The following is a 19,766-nucleotide window of genomic DNA, read 5'->3' as shown; positions in this document are numbered from 1 at the left end:
TTGTTACACTATAGACTAATAATGCCTTTTGGCTGAGGAACTCATTAAATGGTCACATTCACATCCAGGCCTCTTGGGAGTGGTATGGCCAATGTGATTAATTGTGTGACACAGAAAAGGTGTAGAAAGGTTAAGCAATTGCCAATGTCACACAATAGGAAACCCAGGCCTCTCACGGCCCAGTCTACAAGTCTGATTTGAGCTTCTCCTAAGAACACTCCCTCCTCTAGAAAGTAACAATTGCTGTTCATCAGCTTTTGGGCATCTGAAGTGCTTGGAGCAAGGGAAACTGAGAGGCTTAAGCAAATCATCCTTAAGGGATAAATTCAGATGCAGATGCCCAGGGCTCAAATGAGACATCAGGCAGCAGCCTTGTCTGCTTCTAAATCTGGTGGCTGGGGAGCAATCCAAAGAGGGTCTGCCTTCATTCCACCCACCCACTCACTCACCCTCCTGCAAATTGTACAATTCATTTGAGCTAACGGAACTCTTGCTAATTGCCTCTTACTGGCCTGTTACAAGATGAAGCATGGGAAGGGGACAAAGCCTCCCTATTCACAATCTCAGTAGGCAGCGGGGGTCTCTGCAAAAGTAGAGAAACTGGAGCCCAGGCTATTCATTTTTGAAAGTCAGGACAAGATCGTCTACCATTCAGAATCCCACATTATAATCACAATATTGCATCCTGGGAGACCCTGTCTATTTCTCAAATGGTCTGTCAGAAATTTAGAGTCTATTTAATAAGTCAGTGCTACTTAAAATTATAGGCTTTTTTTTTCCCCTCCAAAGTGATACGCATTCTACATTTTAATTTCATTATTATTTTTTTCTCTGTTGGAGATATGGGGAGGGGAGAGAGAGAGAGAGGGAAGGAGGGAGAGAGAGAGAGGGAAGGAGGGAGAGAGAGAGAGGGAAGGAGGGAGAGAGAGAGAGGGNAGAGAGAGAGAGAGAGAGAGAGAGAGAGAGAAGGGGCAGTGCTTTTCATGAAAACATCGGTTTTTATATTTATGTTTTAAGAAAGCAGAAGGGAGGCAAGAAGTCCAGCCTGATAACTGAACTTTCTGTTTAGAATTCCTTGTTTTCCATTGGACCTTTGCTAGGTTTCAATAATTATTGCTCAGGCACATAGTCTTGGAGCTTTGCTTTTTCTCAGACTTGTACACAGTTCTAGGAAGGGTTGTTGCCAAAGCCATCATGTGATTTATTGACCCTCCACTGGGACAAGGGGGAACAGATATAACTTTGTGATTTTATTATAAGGAGGCTGGGTTAATATTTCTAGGTGAAACAAGCTACTATACCAAGTTCAAACATCTGAAGAGGGAGGTTAAGAAACCCTGAGTGTGGGGTGTAAGGATTATTCTGTCCTGGGGCTGTACAGACGTCGTCTGAGGCAGGGAGCAGGAGAAGAAAGGACACATTGTGACCCATTTCCAACACCTCCTGTGTGTAGAGGCGGAAGTTCCTTGCCTGCAGAGGGACACGCGCGGAGGAAAAATAGGAGAGTTACAACATGGCACTTACATAAACAACACCAAACTGGCATAAAACATCTAACAAAATTACACGACTTCAAGCTTGGAATTTTTATACAACATAAATATTAGGGTTCAGCCCATTTAATAATGCTATATAAAATCAAGATTTAAGGCAGTAATGTTCCACATAAACTCTGAAAACAACATTTATGCTTCTTATAAAAGCAGAAAATGATTGCATTCTGTGGGCTTTTCAAAATGATGACTATAATTACATGAAGCAACAAAAATGGATTGAATTAAAAATCCACTAGTTTCAATTTAAGTTGGTTAAGGGGGAAAAACGTAGTTTCTGGCCAAGGGCTGAGAAAATTTTACAAGTATCCAAAAAAAAAAAAAAAAAAAAAAAAAAAAAAAAAAAAAAAAAAAAAAAAAAAAAAAAAGAGCAAAAAAAAAAAAAAAAAAAAAATCGTATGCACCGTTAGGCAGTTAGGCAGCCTTCTCCTAACATGTATATGTAGCCCAAGAGTCACCAATGAAATATGAGCTGCTTCAAACCTGCTAAGTCCAAGAAACTCTTTAATAGGATCGACTGTCACAAGTGGAGCTCTTATTTTTTTTTCCCTAGTGAACACATGGCCACCCTTAGAATAATTCAGTTGCTTCCCTACTGTCTTTATGGCATCTTGTACAATTTAGTATTCCATAGTGTTGGCTGTTTTAAACTTAAAACAGCACCCCAAGGGAAGGACATTCTTAGAACCCTAATTTATTCCTCCATGGGTTAGAGGACAATTCATGGTTCTTTCTCGTATTTAAAGAGAGCGAGTCACGCCTGTAATGGTCTCCCAGTTTACAGGCTAAACTTGGTTCATTGTGTGTGTGTGTGTGTGTGTGTGTTTTGGGGAGGGGGCAGGACTGATGAACATAGCCCCCCCCCCACAGAAATTCAGTAATGCTAACCTATTGGGCAGAGCCTGAGAAACTTTTATTATTCTCCTTTATGCCAAAAGTTTTTCTTGAAGTTGCTTATTAGTAGAGGTTAGATTTGCACATTTTGGTTTACGTAAGACAATAATTTTGACGGAAAGTTCTCTGGGAAAAAGTAGCATGGCATATCCTTGAGACATTGCTATAGATTATACTACTGTTAGCCTTCTATTCTTAGAGAAATCATTTGTACAGCTGAGTACACCTTTATTTATTTATATATTCTCCTTACTTTATGCTATCTTGAAGCTGAGACTGGTGTCTTTCAAGGTAGACTAGCTATTGATTTTTTTTTTTTTTTTTTTTATCTTGAAGCTGAGACTGGTGTCTTTCAAGGTAGACTAGCTATTGATTTTTTTTTTTTTTTTGCTTGACCAGACCATAGTACTACAGTGGGGTCCAGAAAACTTCAAAGAGGTCCAATACAGAGGAGCTGGAGAAAATGTGCAGCTGGAGAAATGCAGCCTGTGTCTACCTGTGGGCATCAAATTCAACATGTGCATGTACATGCAAAGTGGTATTTAAGTCAAGGAAAATTCACACACACACACACACACACACACACACAACACATATACACCACGTTTAATGTTACAATGCAGTTTCCAGGAGCCATAAAAAAGAAGATAAAAATGGTAAAGTCTAGTACCTGGTGTAGAGGTATATTGATCTGCTGAAGGAGAGCTTTCACTGCCATCTGGAGCTCGTAGAAGAACAATTGCATGGGGCAGTCAGAAGTATGATCCACACTTTCCATAGATTCAGAGCCAGGAAGCTTTTGGATCCATTCCCATTCCTCTCTGTATGTTGAGTCAAGTTAAAATTAGAAATATAACAAAAGTTCAGAACACAGCTCAGAACTTTCTTAGTGTAGTGTCCAGAACCTGGATAACCAATACTTGGTGGTTAAAATTCAGTGTAATTCACGAAATCTGAACTTTTTGCCACCCAAATGGAGCTTAAAATGGTCTCTTTCTAATTTAAGCTTAGTTCACCTATCAAACCACATATACCTCAGAACAGCAGGTCTAATTTGTATGAATTGGTTTTTGAGATTGGGGTTCTCAAATATTTTGTAATATTTTCCTGACTGTCCTCATTTTTCTTTCTCTGCAGATTCCCTGTAAATTCTAAGATCCTACATTTTACCACAGGGGCATCTGCTAGCTAATTCTGCAGTTGAGTAACCACAGGACTCTGGTCCAACTCAGGCAACAAACCACTTGGCACATTTCAACCCTGGCCTATTGTAATCGTGGGGACTATTTTGGTTTTTCTCCCCTTCCAAAAGCTTGAGGATAATCACAAACAGGAACACCAGAGAATTCCCATAAAAGGAACCAGGGGACACATATCACGACTTCCATCCTCCTGACAAACCAGTCATCTGTGTCTTTATTCTGCGTGCTCTATAATCCTTCCTGATGAACTTTTCCAAATGTCACACAGAAGGGAAGGGAAAAGAATGGAGGTGGGAAGAAAGGACATCTGGTTTGTCCCCAAAGGCTGCTCTTCAAAAGGTGCATGAAAAGATCAAGGTAAATGCCTCTTAGGTAACATTGTTTCCACAGGTATTTTAGCACAAGTCTCTAAACACATTCAGTTGGCCAGTTTCTCCTTGGAGCTCTGCAGGGAGCAGCAGTAGGCTCTCAGGAGCAGGCTAGAGAGGAAAGGAAAGCCCTCCTCTCAGGGGATGGAAAGAGAGGAGGTGCTGACATATGTTCCCACCCTGGTGAAAACTCTCCGAGGCTTTTCCCAAAGGGCTCCACCAGCCTGGGCTCCAATCTGTGGGTTGGAAAACCAAACTGATTGTGGCATGAGCTTTTCATCAGAAACTGCTTTCTTTTAACAAATTACGTCTTAGAAATGTTTCTCTTTTCAAGATATCTGTTTCAATTCAAGTCTCACACTGTACAAGACTAGGGAAAATTTACCCTTTGTCCTGGTAAGAAAAAAAAAAAACGCTCAAAATTAAATCCGACTTCAATCTGGGCATACTGTTGGCTTCACAAATAACTGAAACCTTTAAGAACCTGCTTGGGAACTATTTCTTTTTTCCCATCACTGATATGGAAATGAGAGGTCTGTGACTAGCATATGCCCACATAAAACCTAAAGGACAACATGGCTAAAGTAGGGTTTGTAATCAAGCTAGAAAATAAATTACCACTAGGAATACCATGAAATACCTACCACGAATCAGTTTTGGCCAGAAGGATGGAGATGGAACTGGCAGAGAAAAGGCTACTGCAATCTTTTGTACACAATGAAAACTGCATCCTTGGCAAGGGAAAATTAGTTGGTATAACCACTAGGAGACAGAGTTCAAGAGACAAATCTAGAAAATAGGTAAATGTAATCATCACTAAGTCAAACCCACAAATGAACTATGTAACCTTGGGAAGGACTGAGGCGATAACTGATGTTGATTGTGGCAATGACCACCAGATGGCAGACTTAAAATCCACGTGTAGCTGACAAGTGAGAGAATATGGTAGTCAGTGAGTTCCTCAAAGGGACCGTTATCATCTTCCTCCTCCTCATCGTCATTTCCTCCATTGTCATCAAGCAATACTTAAGAAACCTCGTGAGCCACTAGAGTTGATAAAGTCTTGCCACTTTAGGGATCACATTTTAAACGACCAAATTAGAGTCTCCTTTGGCTAAGCAAATCCATGAGTGTAACTAGAATTTGGTTTATACTGTTTGGGAGTATCTCATTTATACTCTTTGAAGTCTGAAGAATTCTGGATAATTTCTTTTTTTTTCTTGTCTATTCCTCTCTTTTCTCTTTTTCTTTTCTTTATTTTTCTATGTTGAGCACAATTCAATTCATTTTAGCAGACTTTCAGAGGCCTGCTCTGAGGGCTAGTTGTAAAGTTGAGCCAGATTACCAAGATTGGGCAGCTTTCCCAAAGCTAACAGGGTAATTCACCAAATGCCAAACTGTAGAGTGAGTTTCCAGAAGCTCGGGCCTTGTTACTTCTTTTCTTCCATAGAGAATTATAAGGGTTGTAGAAAACATGCAAGGACCTCAGGCCAGTGGGTCAGAGTTAGGGAGAATGAGGGTGAGGAGATTTTTTTAAGATCGGGGGAATCATTGGCTCTATGAAACCCATTCCTATAGGCGATATTTATAAACAGAAAACAAAAAGAACATGACTGTTTTAGATTATAAAGAAAATATATTAGAAATAGCAGTGTTGAAAGAAAAGGTCAGCTGTTCATTAACCACTTGAACGTCAGTGGTTGTGCCACAAGTAATGCAGAGAGGAACGTGAAGGGACAGTGTCCTCTTTAATGGGTTCACTCCTTCCATTAACCGTCAGGCAAGCCCTCCTTATTCTAGTGTTAAAACTAAACTCTGGTCGGGCGCAGTGGCTCACGCCTGTAATCCCAGCACTTTGGGAGGCCAAGGTGGGTAGATCATCTGAGGCCAGGAGTTCGAGACCAGCCTGACCAACATGGTGAAACCCTGTCTCTACTAAAAACACGAAATTAGCCGGGCGTGGTAGTGTATGCTTATAATCCCAGCTACTTGGGAGGCTGAGGCAGGAGAATCATTTGAATCTGGGAGGTGGAGGTTACAGTGAGCTGAGATTGTGCCATCGTACTCGAGCCTGGGCAACAAGAGTGAAACTCCATCTCAAACAAAACAAAACCCAAAACAAACAAACAAAAACTCTAAGCTCTGCCCTGCTCCAGTGTGGCACCTGAGGACACCTCACCATAGAAACTGCACTGGGAAGTAATACCTCAGTTTCCTTCTGGCACATCAACTTGGTCACTTGAGCCACTGTTTCATTACAAGGAAAATCTTAACTCCTGATCACTTACCTAGAAATGTTATTGTTTTCACGGATCTTCACGTGGCAGAGAATGTTGGGCAGCTTTTGGGTAACAAGAACTTTGATTTGATCCACAGAGCTACAGAGCTTTAGGTAACCCAGATATAATCCAGGAGAGAGACGTTGATGACTCCTTTTGTGATAGGAGAGAATATCCTGTAGGGTGAAAAAAAAAAAAAAAGAAGAAAACAAGAACCATCATTCTCAGCAAACTAACACAAGAACAGAAAACCAAACATGGGCTGTCATCAATCATAGGTGGGTGTTGAACAATTAGAACACGTGGACACAGGGAGGGGAGCATCACACACTGCGGTCGGCAGAGGGGGCGCTAGAGGAGGGACAGCGTGGGTAGGGAGGGTAGGGAGGGATAATGAGGGGAGAAATACCAGATATAGGTGATGGGGGGATGAAAGCAGCAAACCACCTTGCCATGTACGTACCTATGCAACAATCCTGCATGATCTGCACATGTACCCCAGAACTTAAAGTACAATTAAAAAAAAAAAGAAAGAAAACATCTCGAAGGGCAATCTCAAAATCTTTTCCTTTCTAAGGCAGGCCTATCATGAATGAAAGGAGCTATCCCTAAATAATTCGGTGAGAAACCTCATGTATACCATGAATGCTGGGGAAATAGTGGTACAGCTACTCTTATCTTCAGGGTAATTCTCCTCCTGGCTGGGTAATCAGTTTTTAATATATTCTATATGCTTATTTGCCTAAGATTTCTGTGCCAGTGTAGCTGTATGGGTTGATTGGGAATAGGTGGTGGTGGAGGCAGCTAATAAAGAAAAATTGAGTCGACAGTTTCTGCCCTTACAGATTTTAGTATTTAGCTGGGAGAAAACAGATATTGGCAAGTGCAAAAGCTGACAGAACAGTTAAGAAAGCTTTGTAATTTCTGGATTGTTAAAGTGGAGAAGTCTATTTTTAAGTAAAACTATTTAAAATAGAATCCAAATTTTTATAGTAAGTAGGTTCCTTATCTTGAAAATTAGAAAGTACTGCCAAGAGGTTTATTTAATTTATATTAACATTTAAGTTGTAGCTATAATTATGCACTAATTCGGAGAATGAAGAAAGAATGAATCAAGCGTTGATTCTTTTTTGGCTTAATTTTTAAGGCTAAATTGTATGATAGCTAAAATGATACTACTTCTATTTGACTTTTGCAATGTCATCATGAAGAAGATAATGTTTATAAAAGTATTTAAAGTTTTCATATTTTTTTCCTGGCATATTTTTAAAAATGTTGATATTCGAGTCATACTTTTATGAAATCCGTGTTCGTGTTATGTTTTTCACTACTTAACTGGTCTACCACTTCTAGATTCTCACTTGTCAGTGGCTTTGCATGCTATCTGATTAGGTCTCTACATCATCAGTTTCACTAAATTCTGTATCTTTTACAAGATTTAAAATTTTGCCCTGTAATGGATTTTCATTGAATTTGCATTATATTGTCACATCATAATATTCCAAAAGCAGCAGAGACTGAACAAAGTTGTTGATTCAATAGTGTCAACCAAGTTAAGTTACAGGGATGTTTGAATGGAATTTTGTTTTTTTATGTGGTCAGTTCTCCAGTGAACTATTTGGGTCATGACTTTTGATTCTCTATACAACTGCAGGCACTCAGATAATGAATAATTAGAAAATACAGACACCATGCCCCTGTCAGTATGGGCAGTGGGGGTTGTGACACAAAGTTAGAAGTGATGAGTCAGGTAACTTATTAATAAATAGGGTTTGGATTTGTGTCTCCACCCAAATCTCATGTTGAACTGGAAGAGGGGTCAGGTGGGAGGTAATTGGATCATGGGAGTGGATTTTCCCTTGTTGTTCTCATGATAGTGGGTTCTCACAAGATCTGATGGTTTAAAAGTGTGTGGCACTCCATGCCTTGCTCTCTTTCTCCTACTCTGCCATGGTGAGACATGCTTGCTTCCCCTTCACCTTCTGCCATGACTGTAAGTTTCCTGAGGCCTTTCAGGCATGCTTCCTGTAGAACTGTGAGTCAATTAAACCTCTTCATAAATTATCCAGTCTCAGGTAGTTCTTTATAGCAGTGTGAAAATGGACTAATAAACTTATTGTAAGAGAAAGTTTCCCATAGGTTAGAGCATTTTCTGGTTTTCAAAAAAACAAGGGTTAAATAACTAAGAGAGTAAAGTTCAAATGCCTTACCACCAAAAATGATAGTAAGTGACGTGACAGATGTGTTAATTAGCTTGATACAGTCATTCTACATTGTATACATATATCAAAACATGACTTTGCACCCCACAAATATATACAAATATACTTTGTCAATGAAAAATAAGAATAATGAAAAAAAAATTTTTAAGGGTAAGATAAAGGGAATCAACTCTACCTTTAAATGCAGGGAAGGTAAGAAAACAAACGTTTAAATGTCTATAGAATGCTATACGGAATGAAAAAATATAGGGCCTCTGTTGACCATCATACTCTGAAGGAGTGATCTTTCCTTGGTAGAATTAACCACCTGCAACATCTAACAGATGTTATTGTATATCGCCTCCTCTGTCTCATCCTTTATCAAACACATATTGAGTCCCTGTAATGTGTCAGGCACCATGTGAGACATTGGGGTTTCAGGTGAGTATGATGTCATCCCTACTTTTGAGGAGGTCAAAAAGGACAAGTAAACAGATGATCACAATATACTGAAATCAGTTTTATAATAAAGGCAATGTAGGAATACAGAAGAAGGAGGACTTATGTTTTTCTTCTTCTTTTTTTTTTTTTGACTCAACACCAGACTTTATTATTATTGTTATTTTTAAAATTTATTTTATTTTGTTTTTATCATACTTTAAGTTCTGAGGCACATGTGCAGATCATGCAGGTTTGTTACATATTTGAGATGGAGTTTCGCTCTGTTGCCTAGGCTGGAGTGCAATGGCACAATCCTGGCTCACTGCAAACTCTGCCTTCCAGGTTCAAGCGATTCTCCTGTCTCAGCCTCCTGAGTAGCTGGGATTACAGGCACCCGCCACCACACCCAGCAATTTTTTTTTGTGTTTTTGGTAGAGAACAGGTTTCACTATGTTGGCCAGGCTGGTCTTGAACTCCTGATCTCAGGTGATCTGCCCGCCTTGGCCTCCCAAAGTGCTGGGATTACAGGCATGAGCCACCGCACCCAGTCAAAACTACAACATTCTTCTTTCCTGATCTTTTCTTGAATTAGACTGTGAAATTAATGGTAAGCTTATGTTTTTTATTGTTTTGTGTCCTTAGTGCCCAGTACTTTTCTATATAAAATAGGCACACAACATGTGGAAAATTGGGCCAGATGCCTTAAACACGACATAAGGGAATAGTAGAAGAGGGACAGAATAAGAATGGTCACAATTGGAAGAAACATATAATGAGCGTGTACAGAAAAGCTAAAGTGAAACAATTTTTCAAAAGATCACTTGGTCCAAAATAGTAGACTAGAAAAAAATTTGATTTCATGATAAAGAAGGGATTCTTATTAATATTGAGATGGATAAGGCTGAACTTTTTAATGTCTTCTATCCTGTATCTTCAGCATAGATCACAAGTAAGTAGTTGACTAGAATAAGTTCAGTCAAGGTGAAATTTGAGAAATGAACATTAATTAACGGGAGAGAAATGGTTAATGAGGGAAGGAAAAATGGAAGTATTCAAATCCGCTGAATTTGATGATATGCACCCTAGGGATAGTTGCTAAACAAGCAGATGTGGCTACAGACTCACAGGTCATTATTTTTGAGAAGTCATGGAGAACTGGAGAAGTCCCTAAAGACCAGAAAAGGACAAATACAGCTGTCTTGGAAACAGGGAGAAACATAGAATGACCCTAGTAATTAAAGACTGCCAACTTATTGATCTTTAGGAAAAATGAGAAAGAACCATCAAACAATTAATTTGCAGTCATCCAGGAAATCTTGAGACACTTAAGAGATGTCAAGGTTCTGTGAAGAGCAAATCGTACAGATAATCTTATAACAAAAGAACAGGATTCCAAGAACAGGGAAAAGTTTCCAGTGTAATCTGCTCACTAGATAACCTGGAAAAAAAAAAAAAGAGAATCTGGACCATGTTGCTTTTAACAAGCTGAATATCTGGGTGGGAGATTTGTAGATAATGGAGATGGGGAATAAATAGCAGACATATTGTGTGATGGTCCAGTAGGGATTGGTCCTGAGGACCAGTTTTTTCAACTTATTTATTGACATTCTGGACAAAGAAATCAAGAATGTGTGCATCAAATTTGTGGGTCCCAAATTTGGTATGGTTCTGCTTTTATGGAAAATAGTAATGAAGTTCTAATGCATTGGAAAAATAAGCCTATGATAATTAGGGTTGAAAATAAGACTCTATACATTGGAAGAATAAGCCTATGTTAATTAGGGTTGAAAATAAGAAAATGTGCTTGTAAAGACCTACTCCCAAGAGTACAAATATAAGATAGGTAAGAGGATCAGAGAAAAACACGTGGGGGTCAGAACCGACCACAACAGAATATGAGTTAGGAGTACACTGTGGTTATGTAAAAACCAACACCAGTCTGGGATTGAATAATTTCACTCTTTCATTCAATTTTTTAAAAGACTATTATTGAGCATCTACTTGTGTTTTCCTGCCTTTATGTAGTCATTTTTCCTTCTTTAAAATGTTTTGGAGCCTGAGAAATGCATGGAAATGTAAAGAAGCTGTTTCATCCACATAATCTAAGACACCCTAGAAAGGCCTTCTGTTTTTGTTGTTGTTTTGAGATGGAGTCTCATTCTGTTGCCCAGGTTGGAGTGCAGTAGCTCAATCCTCCACTTCCCAGGTTCAAGCGATTCTCCTGCCTCAGCTTTCTAACTAGTTGGGATTACAGGTGTGTGCCACCCTGCTTGGCTAATTTTGATATTTTTAGTAGAGATGGGGTTTTACCATGTTGTCCAGGCTGGTCTCGAACTCCTGACCTCAGGTGATCTGCCCACCTCAGCTTCCCAAAATGCTGGGATTACAGGATTTGGGGATGCAATCCCAAAATCGGATGAACCACCATGCCCAGCCTAAAAAGGCCTTCTAACACCAAACTGAATGCCCATGGTTCTACATAGTACCTGATTTGACCTCTAATCTGCTTTTCTAATCTTCATTTCCATGATAGTCCTTTTGCATTCCTTATCTCTGGTCAAAAGGGATTGTTTTTACTTTCTCCATACATGCCCTAATCTCTTTGTTCTGATTGTTTGTTTCACAAATTGATTCATTCTATCAACTTTTACTGAGCACTTAATATGTATCAGTCATTGTGGTAGGGTATTGATGACACCGAGATGAATACAACATGATCCTTCCCTTCATGGAACTCACATTTCAGTGTGTGAGAAAATCAGGTAGGCAAATTTTTCTCACCCAGCATCACAGAGGCCATAAGAAGACTGTGTAAGGCCCATTGCGGACCTAAGGAAGGGTGAAATACACTCTTCCAGTTTCTGCCTCATTTCTTTATCATGTTCTCAATTTAATTTAATTCCATCTATTTAATTCCTTCCTTCTTATCTCCTTCCTTTCATTCTTTCTCTCTCTTTCTCTTTTTTTCCCACCTGGTGACCTTAACTACCCTCATGGCTCAGCCAAATGCCCCATCTTCTTCAATGCCTTGCCTGATATTTTCAGGCAGAATTAATGGCTGCTTTGTCTGTGTTCCCCATTGTACACTGTTTGCATGGCTATCAGGCTCTAGTTTAATTCTGCCTTGTATTACCTTGATTTGTTTACAAGTCTGTCTGTCTTCCTTTGACTGAACTCCTTGAGAGCAGGGACCTTTACTTATTCATTTGTTTTTTTTTTCTATAGCACCTATAAGAGTGCCTGGCTCCTAGTTGACATTGAAAAAAATAATCATTAAATATCAAATGAAAAGACCAGAGGAGGCGGAGCCTGGGGCTGGTCTTTCGGGAGAAAATATGCTGTGCTTGTGCAGTAACTAGGAAGGGTATATACCATTTTCTCTTCCTTGATCAGAGATCCTGAGAACTTGTTAGAGGAACAATAGGTAGTTGCTTTTTCAGTAACTACAGTGCTTTTAATTTGCTGGATGGGATATAAAAACTCAACCATCCATGATGGTAGAGGTGACAAAATAGTGGCTGGTGGTCTTTGTAGTCCAAGATTATATGGACTGCAAATAATTTAATTTTCTGAATTATTTTCTAAATTACAAAAATAAAAAGACTTTACCAACAATTTTGATTTTCAACTTCTCTTCAAAACAGTGAAAATATTTCGAGACTGGGATCACATTCTTCCACTGTAATTAGCTGAGGCTGAATCAGAGCTGCTCTCTTTAATGGTGACAAGAGTAATACAGTCTCTTCTACTTACACTTATTTCTTTCTATTTTAATTGAGATATAACTCATATACCATCAAATTCACCCTGTTCAAGTGTGCAATTCAGTGGTTTTAGCATATTTACAGGGTTGTGCAACTATCACCAGTGTCATTCCAGACCATTTTCATCACTTTAGAAAGAAACCATACATTCATTAGCTGTCATTCCCCAGTCTCTCCCCCGCCTGCTCCTGGAACCACTAATCTGCTTTCTATCTGTATGGATTTGCCTATTCTGGGCATAGCATATAAGTGGAATCATACAACATTTAGCATTTTGTGTCTGGCTTCTTTCACTCAGCATTATATTTTCAAGGTTTCCATGTTGCAGCATGGGTCATAGGTTATTCATTTTAATGGCTGAATAATATTCCATTATATGGATATACCACAGTTTGTTTACTCATTCATCAGTTGTTTGGCATTTAGTTTACTTCTACTGTTTGGCTATTGTGAATAATGCTTCTGTGAACACTGAAGTTTTTACATGAACCCAATTGTTTCCTAAGTCCCGCTCAATTGGCTCATTTCCATCAATCTTTCTGATTCCTGTGGTTTTTGATCCTTGTGTTTGAAGCTGCTTAGGGGTAGAAAGAGTAGGAATGTGCCAGAAAAAAAGCAGAAAAAGGCAGAAGAGGCCCTGGGCATGTAAAGTGTAAGAAGAAGACACTGGAGGTGACAAGGAATGCCTAAGGAGAAGAACAGGAAAGCAGGGATGAGAAGGAGGAGAAGACACGCTTCACCACAGCTTCACGAGGATCACAAAGGATGCAGAGAACAGGAGGGGAAGGTGTGTACTGCAGCATGGTGGAATGGGACGGCCATCAGCCTAGGAGCCAAAAGTTGTGGGTTTGGTCCCTCTTCTGGTTGATATGACCTTGACAACATAGTTCCTTGAAATGCATGGCTTCTTCTGCAAACAGGACACAAAATTACTCACTCACCCTCATTGGGTTTGCAATGAGGATCAAATGATATCACAGATGTGACAAAGTGTTAGAGAGCTGAATATATGGTACACATGGGAGAGGTGAAGCTTCAGGAAAAAGCTTGGATGTGAGGCTTCACAGGACTGAAGGGACTCCTGAAGAGAACGGTCATAATAACTCAGCACCTGAGAGGGGTCTCTCTGTTGGAAATACTCTCATTGCCAATTAGTTTGCTCTTGGGACTCTTGTCCACCATAACTCTCTTTTCCTTCCCAGGTAAGGGTGAGGAGGATTTTTTTCTCCTTCACAGATAAATGAGAGAGGCCTGTTTTGAAGGCCTGGGATTTGAGAAGGTCAGGAATTTGAGGGAGTTAGATACGAGTTTCTCTGGGGCCCTAGAAATTAGTAAATTAGCTACGGGCCCAGATTTTGTTAAAGCCCTTATCTGTTTTGAAAACCCCATTGTGGAACATAACTTTTAAACAGCTTTTCCTTCGTTGTGATGAAATGCCCCATGGGATGAATAGGCTATTACCAGAGTCTCCGTGGACTGAGTGTGTCCTGAGGGCAGCCTAGCATTGCTTGAAATTTTCTGAGACATGAATGGTGATTATTATTAATAAAAAGTCAAGAAACAACAGATGCTGGCAAGGCTGCGGAGAAATAGGAACACTTTTATACTGTTGGTGGGAATATAATTAGTTCAGCCATTGTGGCAGACAGTGTAGCCATTCCTCAAAGACATAGAATCAGAAATAGTATTTGACCCAGCAATCCCACTACTGGGTATATACTCAGAAGAATATAAATCATTCTGTTATAAAGATATATGTACATGTATGTTCACTGTAGTACTATTTACCATAGAAAAGACATGGAATCAACCCAAATGCCCATCAATAATAGACTGGATAAAGAAAATGTGGTACATATATACCAGGGAATACTATGCAGCCATAAAAAGGAATGAGATCATGTCCTTTGCAGGGATATGGATGGAGCTGGAAGCTATTATCCTCAGCAAACTAATGCAGGAACAGAAAACAAAACCCCACATGTTCTCACTTATAAGTGGGAGCTGAAAAATGAGAACACATGGACACAGGGAGAGGAACAATACACACTGGGGCCTATGGGTAGGGTTAAGGGGGTGGGAGAACAAGAACATCAGGAAAAATAGCTAATACATGCTGGGCTTAATATCTAGGTGATGGGCTGATAGGTACAGCAGGTCACCATGGCACACCTATGTAACAAACCTGCACATCCTGCACATGTACCCTGGAACTTAAAATTTAAAAATGTGAAAAGAAATTTTCTGAGACATAATAAAAATCACTAATATTTATTGAGCACTACTTTATGCTACTCTTTTAATCCTTTACATACTAACTCACTTATCTTCATTTTTGCGGAGGAGGAAATATGAAGGATGAAAAAGTTAAATCGTGTCCGGGACATATAACCAGAAAGGGTGGAGCTGGGATTCACACCCAGTCATCCTCACTTCAAAGTGGTGCCCAGAATGGGATGTGATGCCGCAAAAAGAAGCCCAGGCCTCCAATGAGAAGGCTCGGTGGTCATGATTCCACTGCCCCTGAAAAAAGAGAGTGGTCTGTGGCCTGTTCTTGTGGGAATTACCAGCCTGCTTTGGGTGCCACCAAGACCTCTCTCTCCCTTTATGTTGAGTTGGTGGGGCCAACTCCTGACATAATTAAATCTTAAGTCTAGGAGGGACTGGATACCAGCCCTGGTAGTTTTATTCCTTATTACCTCTAGTGTAAGACTTGTATGGGAAGGAGGGGAGAGAGAAGAAGTAGGGGGAGGGGGAGGGGGGGCGGGTGGGTGGGAATGACATCAAGTGGGAATGTGCCAGTCAGCGGGGGTAAATTTTCCACTTGGATCTGTGTGGAAACCCGATCCTGCCTCTATTTTTGGTTTCCTTCTCTAACAACCTTTCACCAGATTGGAATTTTTCTGCACCTGTAACACATTTTTAATGTAATAAGTCTAGGAGAAACCAGGTATTATATCATGCTGAGGCCTGTACTGTGTTTCTAGGAGCAAAGGTAGCCCAGACCCTAGTTTATCCCTATAGGGGATTAGTGTATTAGTCACCCTGTAAAAGCTCAATTTATTATGATTTTTTAAATGTTTCTTTTAGCACTTGCTTATAAAAGGTGAAGAGGGGAGCCTCAAATGTGTCTGTGTTCCCTGCCGCCACCTCCTTCACACAAGCACATACTCTCTGTCAATTCCCTATGAACCCAAATTCCATAAAATTAAATCCAGAGGTATTGGCTTTGACCAATTAGCTTACCTTTGCTTCACTGGCCTTTGTCCTGGTTTAGGCCAGTACAAGTAATGAAAAAATGAGATTATTGTACTTGCCACCCCTTGGCAGGGAATGAAAGTAACTTAGAAAGTAAGTTAGCTGTTTAGGGTGACCACGAATGGCTCCTGGGTTAGAAGCTCATATTTGGGTTGTTTCTGTGCAACTGGGTCTTCCCTTCTCCCTTACTCCAGGTTGGCGACTGTGGATATGCCACTGCTTGCACTGCACTCAGTGCAGACGTTCCTGCCAGCTTTTGTACCTAACCGAAGTGTCCTACACAATTCATATCTATCACTGGGTTTAAAAAGAAAGAAAGAAAGAAAGAAAAAAAACAACAGTTTGAAGCCCATGTTCACATAAGAACGTGTGAGGCAGAGAGGGTGTGCTGGACTCCGGAGCATACATGGGTTGGTGTCTCAGTTCCACCATCCAGGCCAAAGGCTGCATCTAAGCTACTTGGATTTTGACTTTTGGTGACTATTCTGTATTCGGGTAAGTCTTTTATCCTTAATTTCATCTTCTGTCCCTCACTCACTAAAATCCTGACTTCTACCTGAGAATGTGACTATAGTGTAGCAGAAAGAAACCTGCTTCCCATCAGAAGATCTGAATTGAAGCCTCAGCTCTACCATTTTCTAGCTGTGTGCCCAGGGACAAAACTGAGTTTTGTGAAAACTCAAGTGGATATAGTTTCTGGTGTCTTTTTAAAGGAAAACAACACAAAGCTCTCAATTGCTAGGGTCTCTGAGAGGACCTGGAAGGGGCTTGTACAAGGGAAGGCTGAAGGACATCACAGCTTCATTAGTTTCACTAAATTGCCTCTGTGTACAGCCCTGTGTTATTTAACTTCTTTGAGCTCTAGTTATTTGTTCTTTTTTTTTTTTTTTTTTTTTTTTTGTTTTTTTTTTTTTTTTTTTTTTTTTTGAGACAGAGTCTCACTCTGTTGCCCAGGCTGCAGTGCAGTGGTGCTATCTCAGCTCACTGCAACCTCCGTTTCCTGGATTCAAGCAATTCTCTTGTCCTAGCCTCCTGAGTAGCTGGGATTACAGGTGCCTGCCACCACACCCGGCTAATTTTTGTATTTTTAGTAGAGACATGTTGGCCAGGCTGGTCTTGAACCCCTGACCTCGACCTCCCAAAGTGCTAGGATTACAGGTGTGAGTCACTGCACCCAGCCTCTCTTTATTTCATTCCTAAAATGGACTTAATCATGCCTGTCTGTCCCAAGGGAGTATTGTAAGGAATATGCAGGAGTAAATATGTATAAAGCTGTTTTTGTACATACACGCATATGCACATGCACAGATATATACAATTTAGAAATGTATTATTACAGTTTACTCAGATATTGGTTTAATGTTTCGATTATACTATCTAGAGATTCCCTATTCCTTACTCAATTATTTATCTCAATGTTTCTTTTCTTTTTTTTTTTCTTTTCTGTTTTTTGAGATGGAGTTCTTGCTCTGTTGCCCAGACTGGAGGGCAGTGGCATAATGTTGGCTCACTGCAACCCACCTCCCAGGTTCAAGCGATTCTCCTGCCTCAGCCTCCCAAGTAGCTGGGATTATAGGCGTGTGCCACTACATCCAGCTATATTTATTTATTTTTTGATATTTTTAGTAGAGACGGGGATTTACCATGTTGGCTAGGCTGGTCTTGAACTCCTGACCTTGAGTTATCCACTTGCCTCGGTCTCCCAAAGTGCTGGGATTACAGGCATGAGCCACTGTGCCTGGCCTCAATGTTTCTTATTGGCTCATTAGCCAGGGCATGAAAATGCTTTACTGAGTTCCCACTATTTTGCTGAATGAATTCTGGATCTAGGAAGTGATAAATAAAAATAAGCTTCTACATTTGCAACATGTTTCTGGACCCTCTCTATTCCATCACTGCATATGTAAATGGCTCTTGCTGTATTGCACTAGACCCCCAATAATTGGGTTTGGAATCTTAAATATACTCGAGAATTAAGAAAAAACTACGTACCTGGATGGTTATCAGTAAAATGTCTAAAGCTGTTGGCTCCTCAGGTGTTGATAGAGATTTTCTCTGGCTTTGTAGCTTTGAGATCTGCATCCATTTGCCATTAAAAAATGAATAAAGCATCTCCACCTCCCTGATGGTGACGATGAGTATGTTTCCATGTCGGTCTTTAATGGGCTCATAGTAAACTCTTCCCAAATTGTGTGTCCCAATTAAATTCTGGAAACAAATAGATTACTGGTAGCTTAGAGGGTATTACACAAACAAAGCAACACAACAGCAACAAAAGACACTGTGAATAATTATCTGATTTCTGAGAAGCTGTTTGCACTCTCTTTTTTTGCACTTAAACCTAGAATATATGGCATTATACCAATGTACTTCACAGAAGCTCAAAGCAAATGTTTTTACAAAGACATTTGTAAAGATTGCAGAGCCTGCAAAGATTACAGCAAGGCGCACAAAAATTATGTTTTTTTTTTAAAGGCAAATTCAGTATCTATAAATATCTCTCACCTACATAGACACACCAGTACATAAACCTCAGTTACCAGCACTTGAAGAGAATCCCAGATGTTTTAAAGAAAAATGTCTGATATTTAAAATATGCATCTGTGGAGTTCTCAAGAGATCTGCAGTAAGCTTGTATGAGGTGGGGTTGTTTAAAATGAAGAAGTGAATTGACAATGTAGCACATTGTACAGGTCCCCAAATGACTGCAAGTTCCCTTTAAGATACTTTAATTGGGAAATTAGCCTGGTTTGACTTATCTGCCTTTCAGGGGCTTCTGTTTATTTAAAAACCTGTTAAAATGGCTTATAAACTGGGTCAGCTGAGGCAGACAATACTTTAGGAAGGTAGGAAGGGAAAGATGCCACATTAAATGTGGAAGGGCTCAGGTAGTTGTTCCTAAAATAAACAGAAGTTTTACAAATATGCAGGGTTTGAAGATTTCTAACCTAGAACACTGGATGAATAGGATAAAATTCCCTGTTGCTTCAAATATCTATGATTTTTAAACATGAGAAAGCATCTCAGAGCTCCTAGCTGTTATTTTTGTGAGCTCGCATAAGTGGTGGTGTGATGCCCTGTTAGCATGGGAACAGAAGTGGAACTGGGATTTGTAAAAGTGACAAGGATGACCTAAAAATGAATAAGGCAGGGGGTCAATATCTACAACTATGAAAACACTGGAATTTTCCATCACAGGTAGGGGCTGCGTTCTTAAACCTTATCTACTTTCTCACAAAGACCAGACATAGAACAAGTAAGAATTTCATAAATAATTTTGACAGAAAAATTCATTTGGCAAGATTACGATTTTTTTTTTTGCAATGGCATAATCACTCAGTCATATTTTTTCTTTCCAACATTTGACTTCTAAATCGTAGAGAAGTGGGTATGGCTTTTAGTACAGTCCTATGGGGTACTAATAAGCAGTGTGATGCTGGTAAACTGGCTAGCCAAAAAGAAAAAAAGGAAGGAAAGAAAAGAAAGGCCTGATTTGTAGCATATGCCAGTTTCTGTGGGGTCAATACTTCTGCTGTAGTGGGGATTTCAAGCCACCCAGGGTTTGACAACAGGCTTTCAAAATTCTTGAATATTTGACCGTTGGCTCTCTTGGACCAGTACAAGTTGGCACCAGCCTACTATTGCTGTTAAGGCTTTACTTATATTTGGCATTAAATTTCAGGGTTGGCTACCATTTATTAATAGCTGGACTTCTAAAAAATTATTTACCCTCTCTGGTCCTGAGTATCATCATCTACAAGTAAGAGTCTTCACAGCTCAGACGGCTGTTATGCTAATCCTTACCT

The 19,766-nt window shown here is 39.8% G+C and overlaps 1 protein-coding gene across 1 annotated transcript in view; it reads right to left on the bottom strand.

Moving 5' to 3' along the window:
• The window catches only part of ANKFN1 (ankyrin repeat and fibronectin type III domain containing 1), a 328,620-nt gene that overhangs the window by 34,122 nt on the left and 274,732 nt on the right, over nucleotides 1-19,766 (bottom strand). Inside the window, exons 14-17 of the mRNA XM_037742122.1 lie at nucleotides 17,953-18,168; nucleotides 6,306-6,472; nucleotides 3,118-3,268; nucleotides 1,302-1,470 (exon numbers count right to left, since the gene is read on the bottom strand). Of these exons, the coding sequence (XP_037598050.1) occupies nucleotides 1,302-1,470; nucleotides 3,118-3,268; nucleotides 6,306-6,472; nucleotides 17,953-18,168 (703 nt within the window). The remainder of the gene's footprint in view (nucleotides 1-1,301; nucleotides 1,471-3,117; nucleotides 3,269-6,305; nucleotides 6,473-17,952; nucleotides 18,169-19,766) is intronic.

Source organism: Cebus imitator, unplaced genomic scaffold, assembly GCF_001604975.1.
Source record: "Cebus imitator isolate Cc_AM_T3 unplaced genomic scaffold, Cebus_imitator-1.0 Scaffold115, whole genome shotgun sequence".
In the NCBI taxonomy this organism is placed as follows: domain Eukaryota; kingdom Metazoa; phylum Chordata; class Mammalia; order Primates; family Cebidae; genus Cebus; species Cebus imitator.
This window is presented reverse-complemented; position numbering and strand designations above follow the sequence as displayed.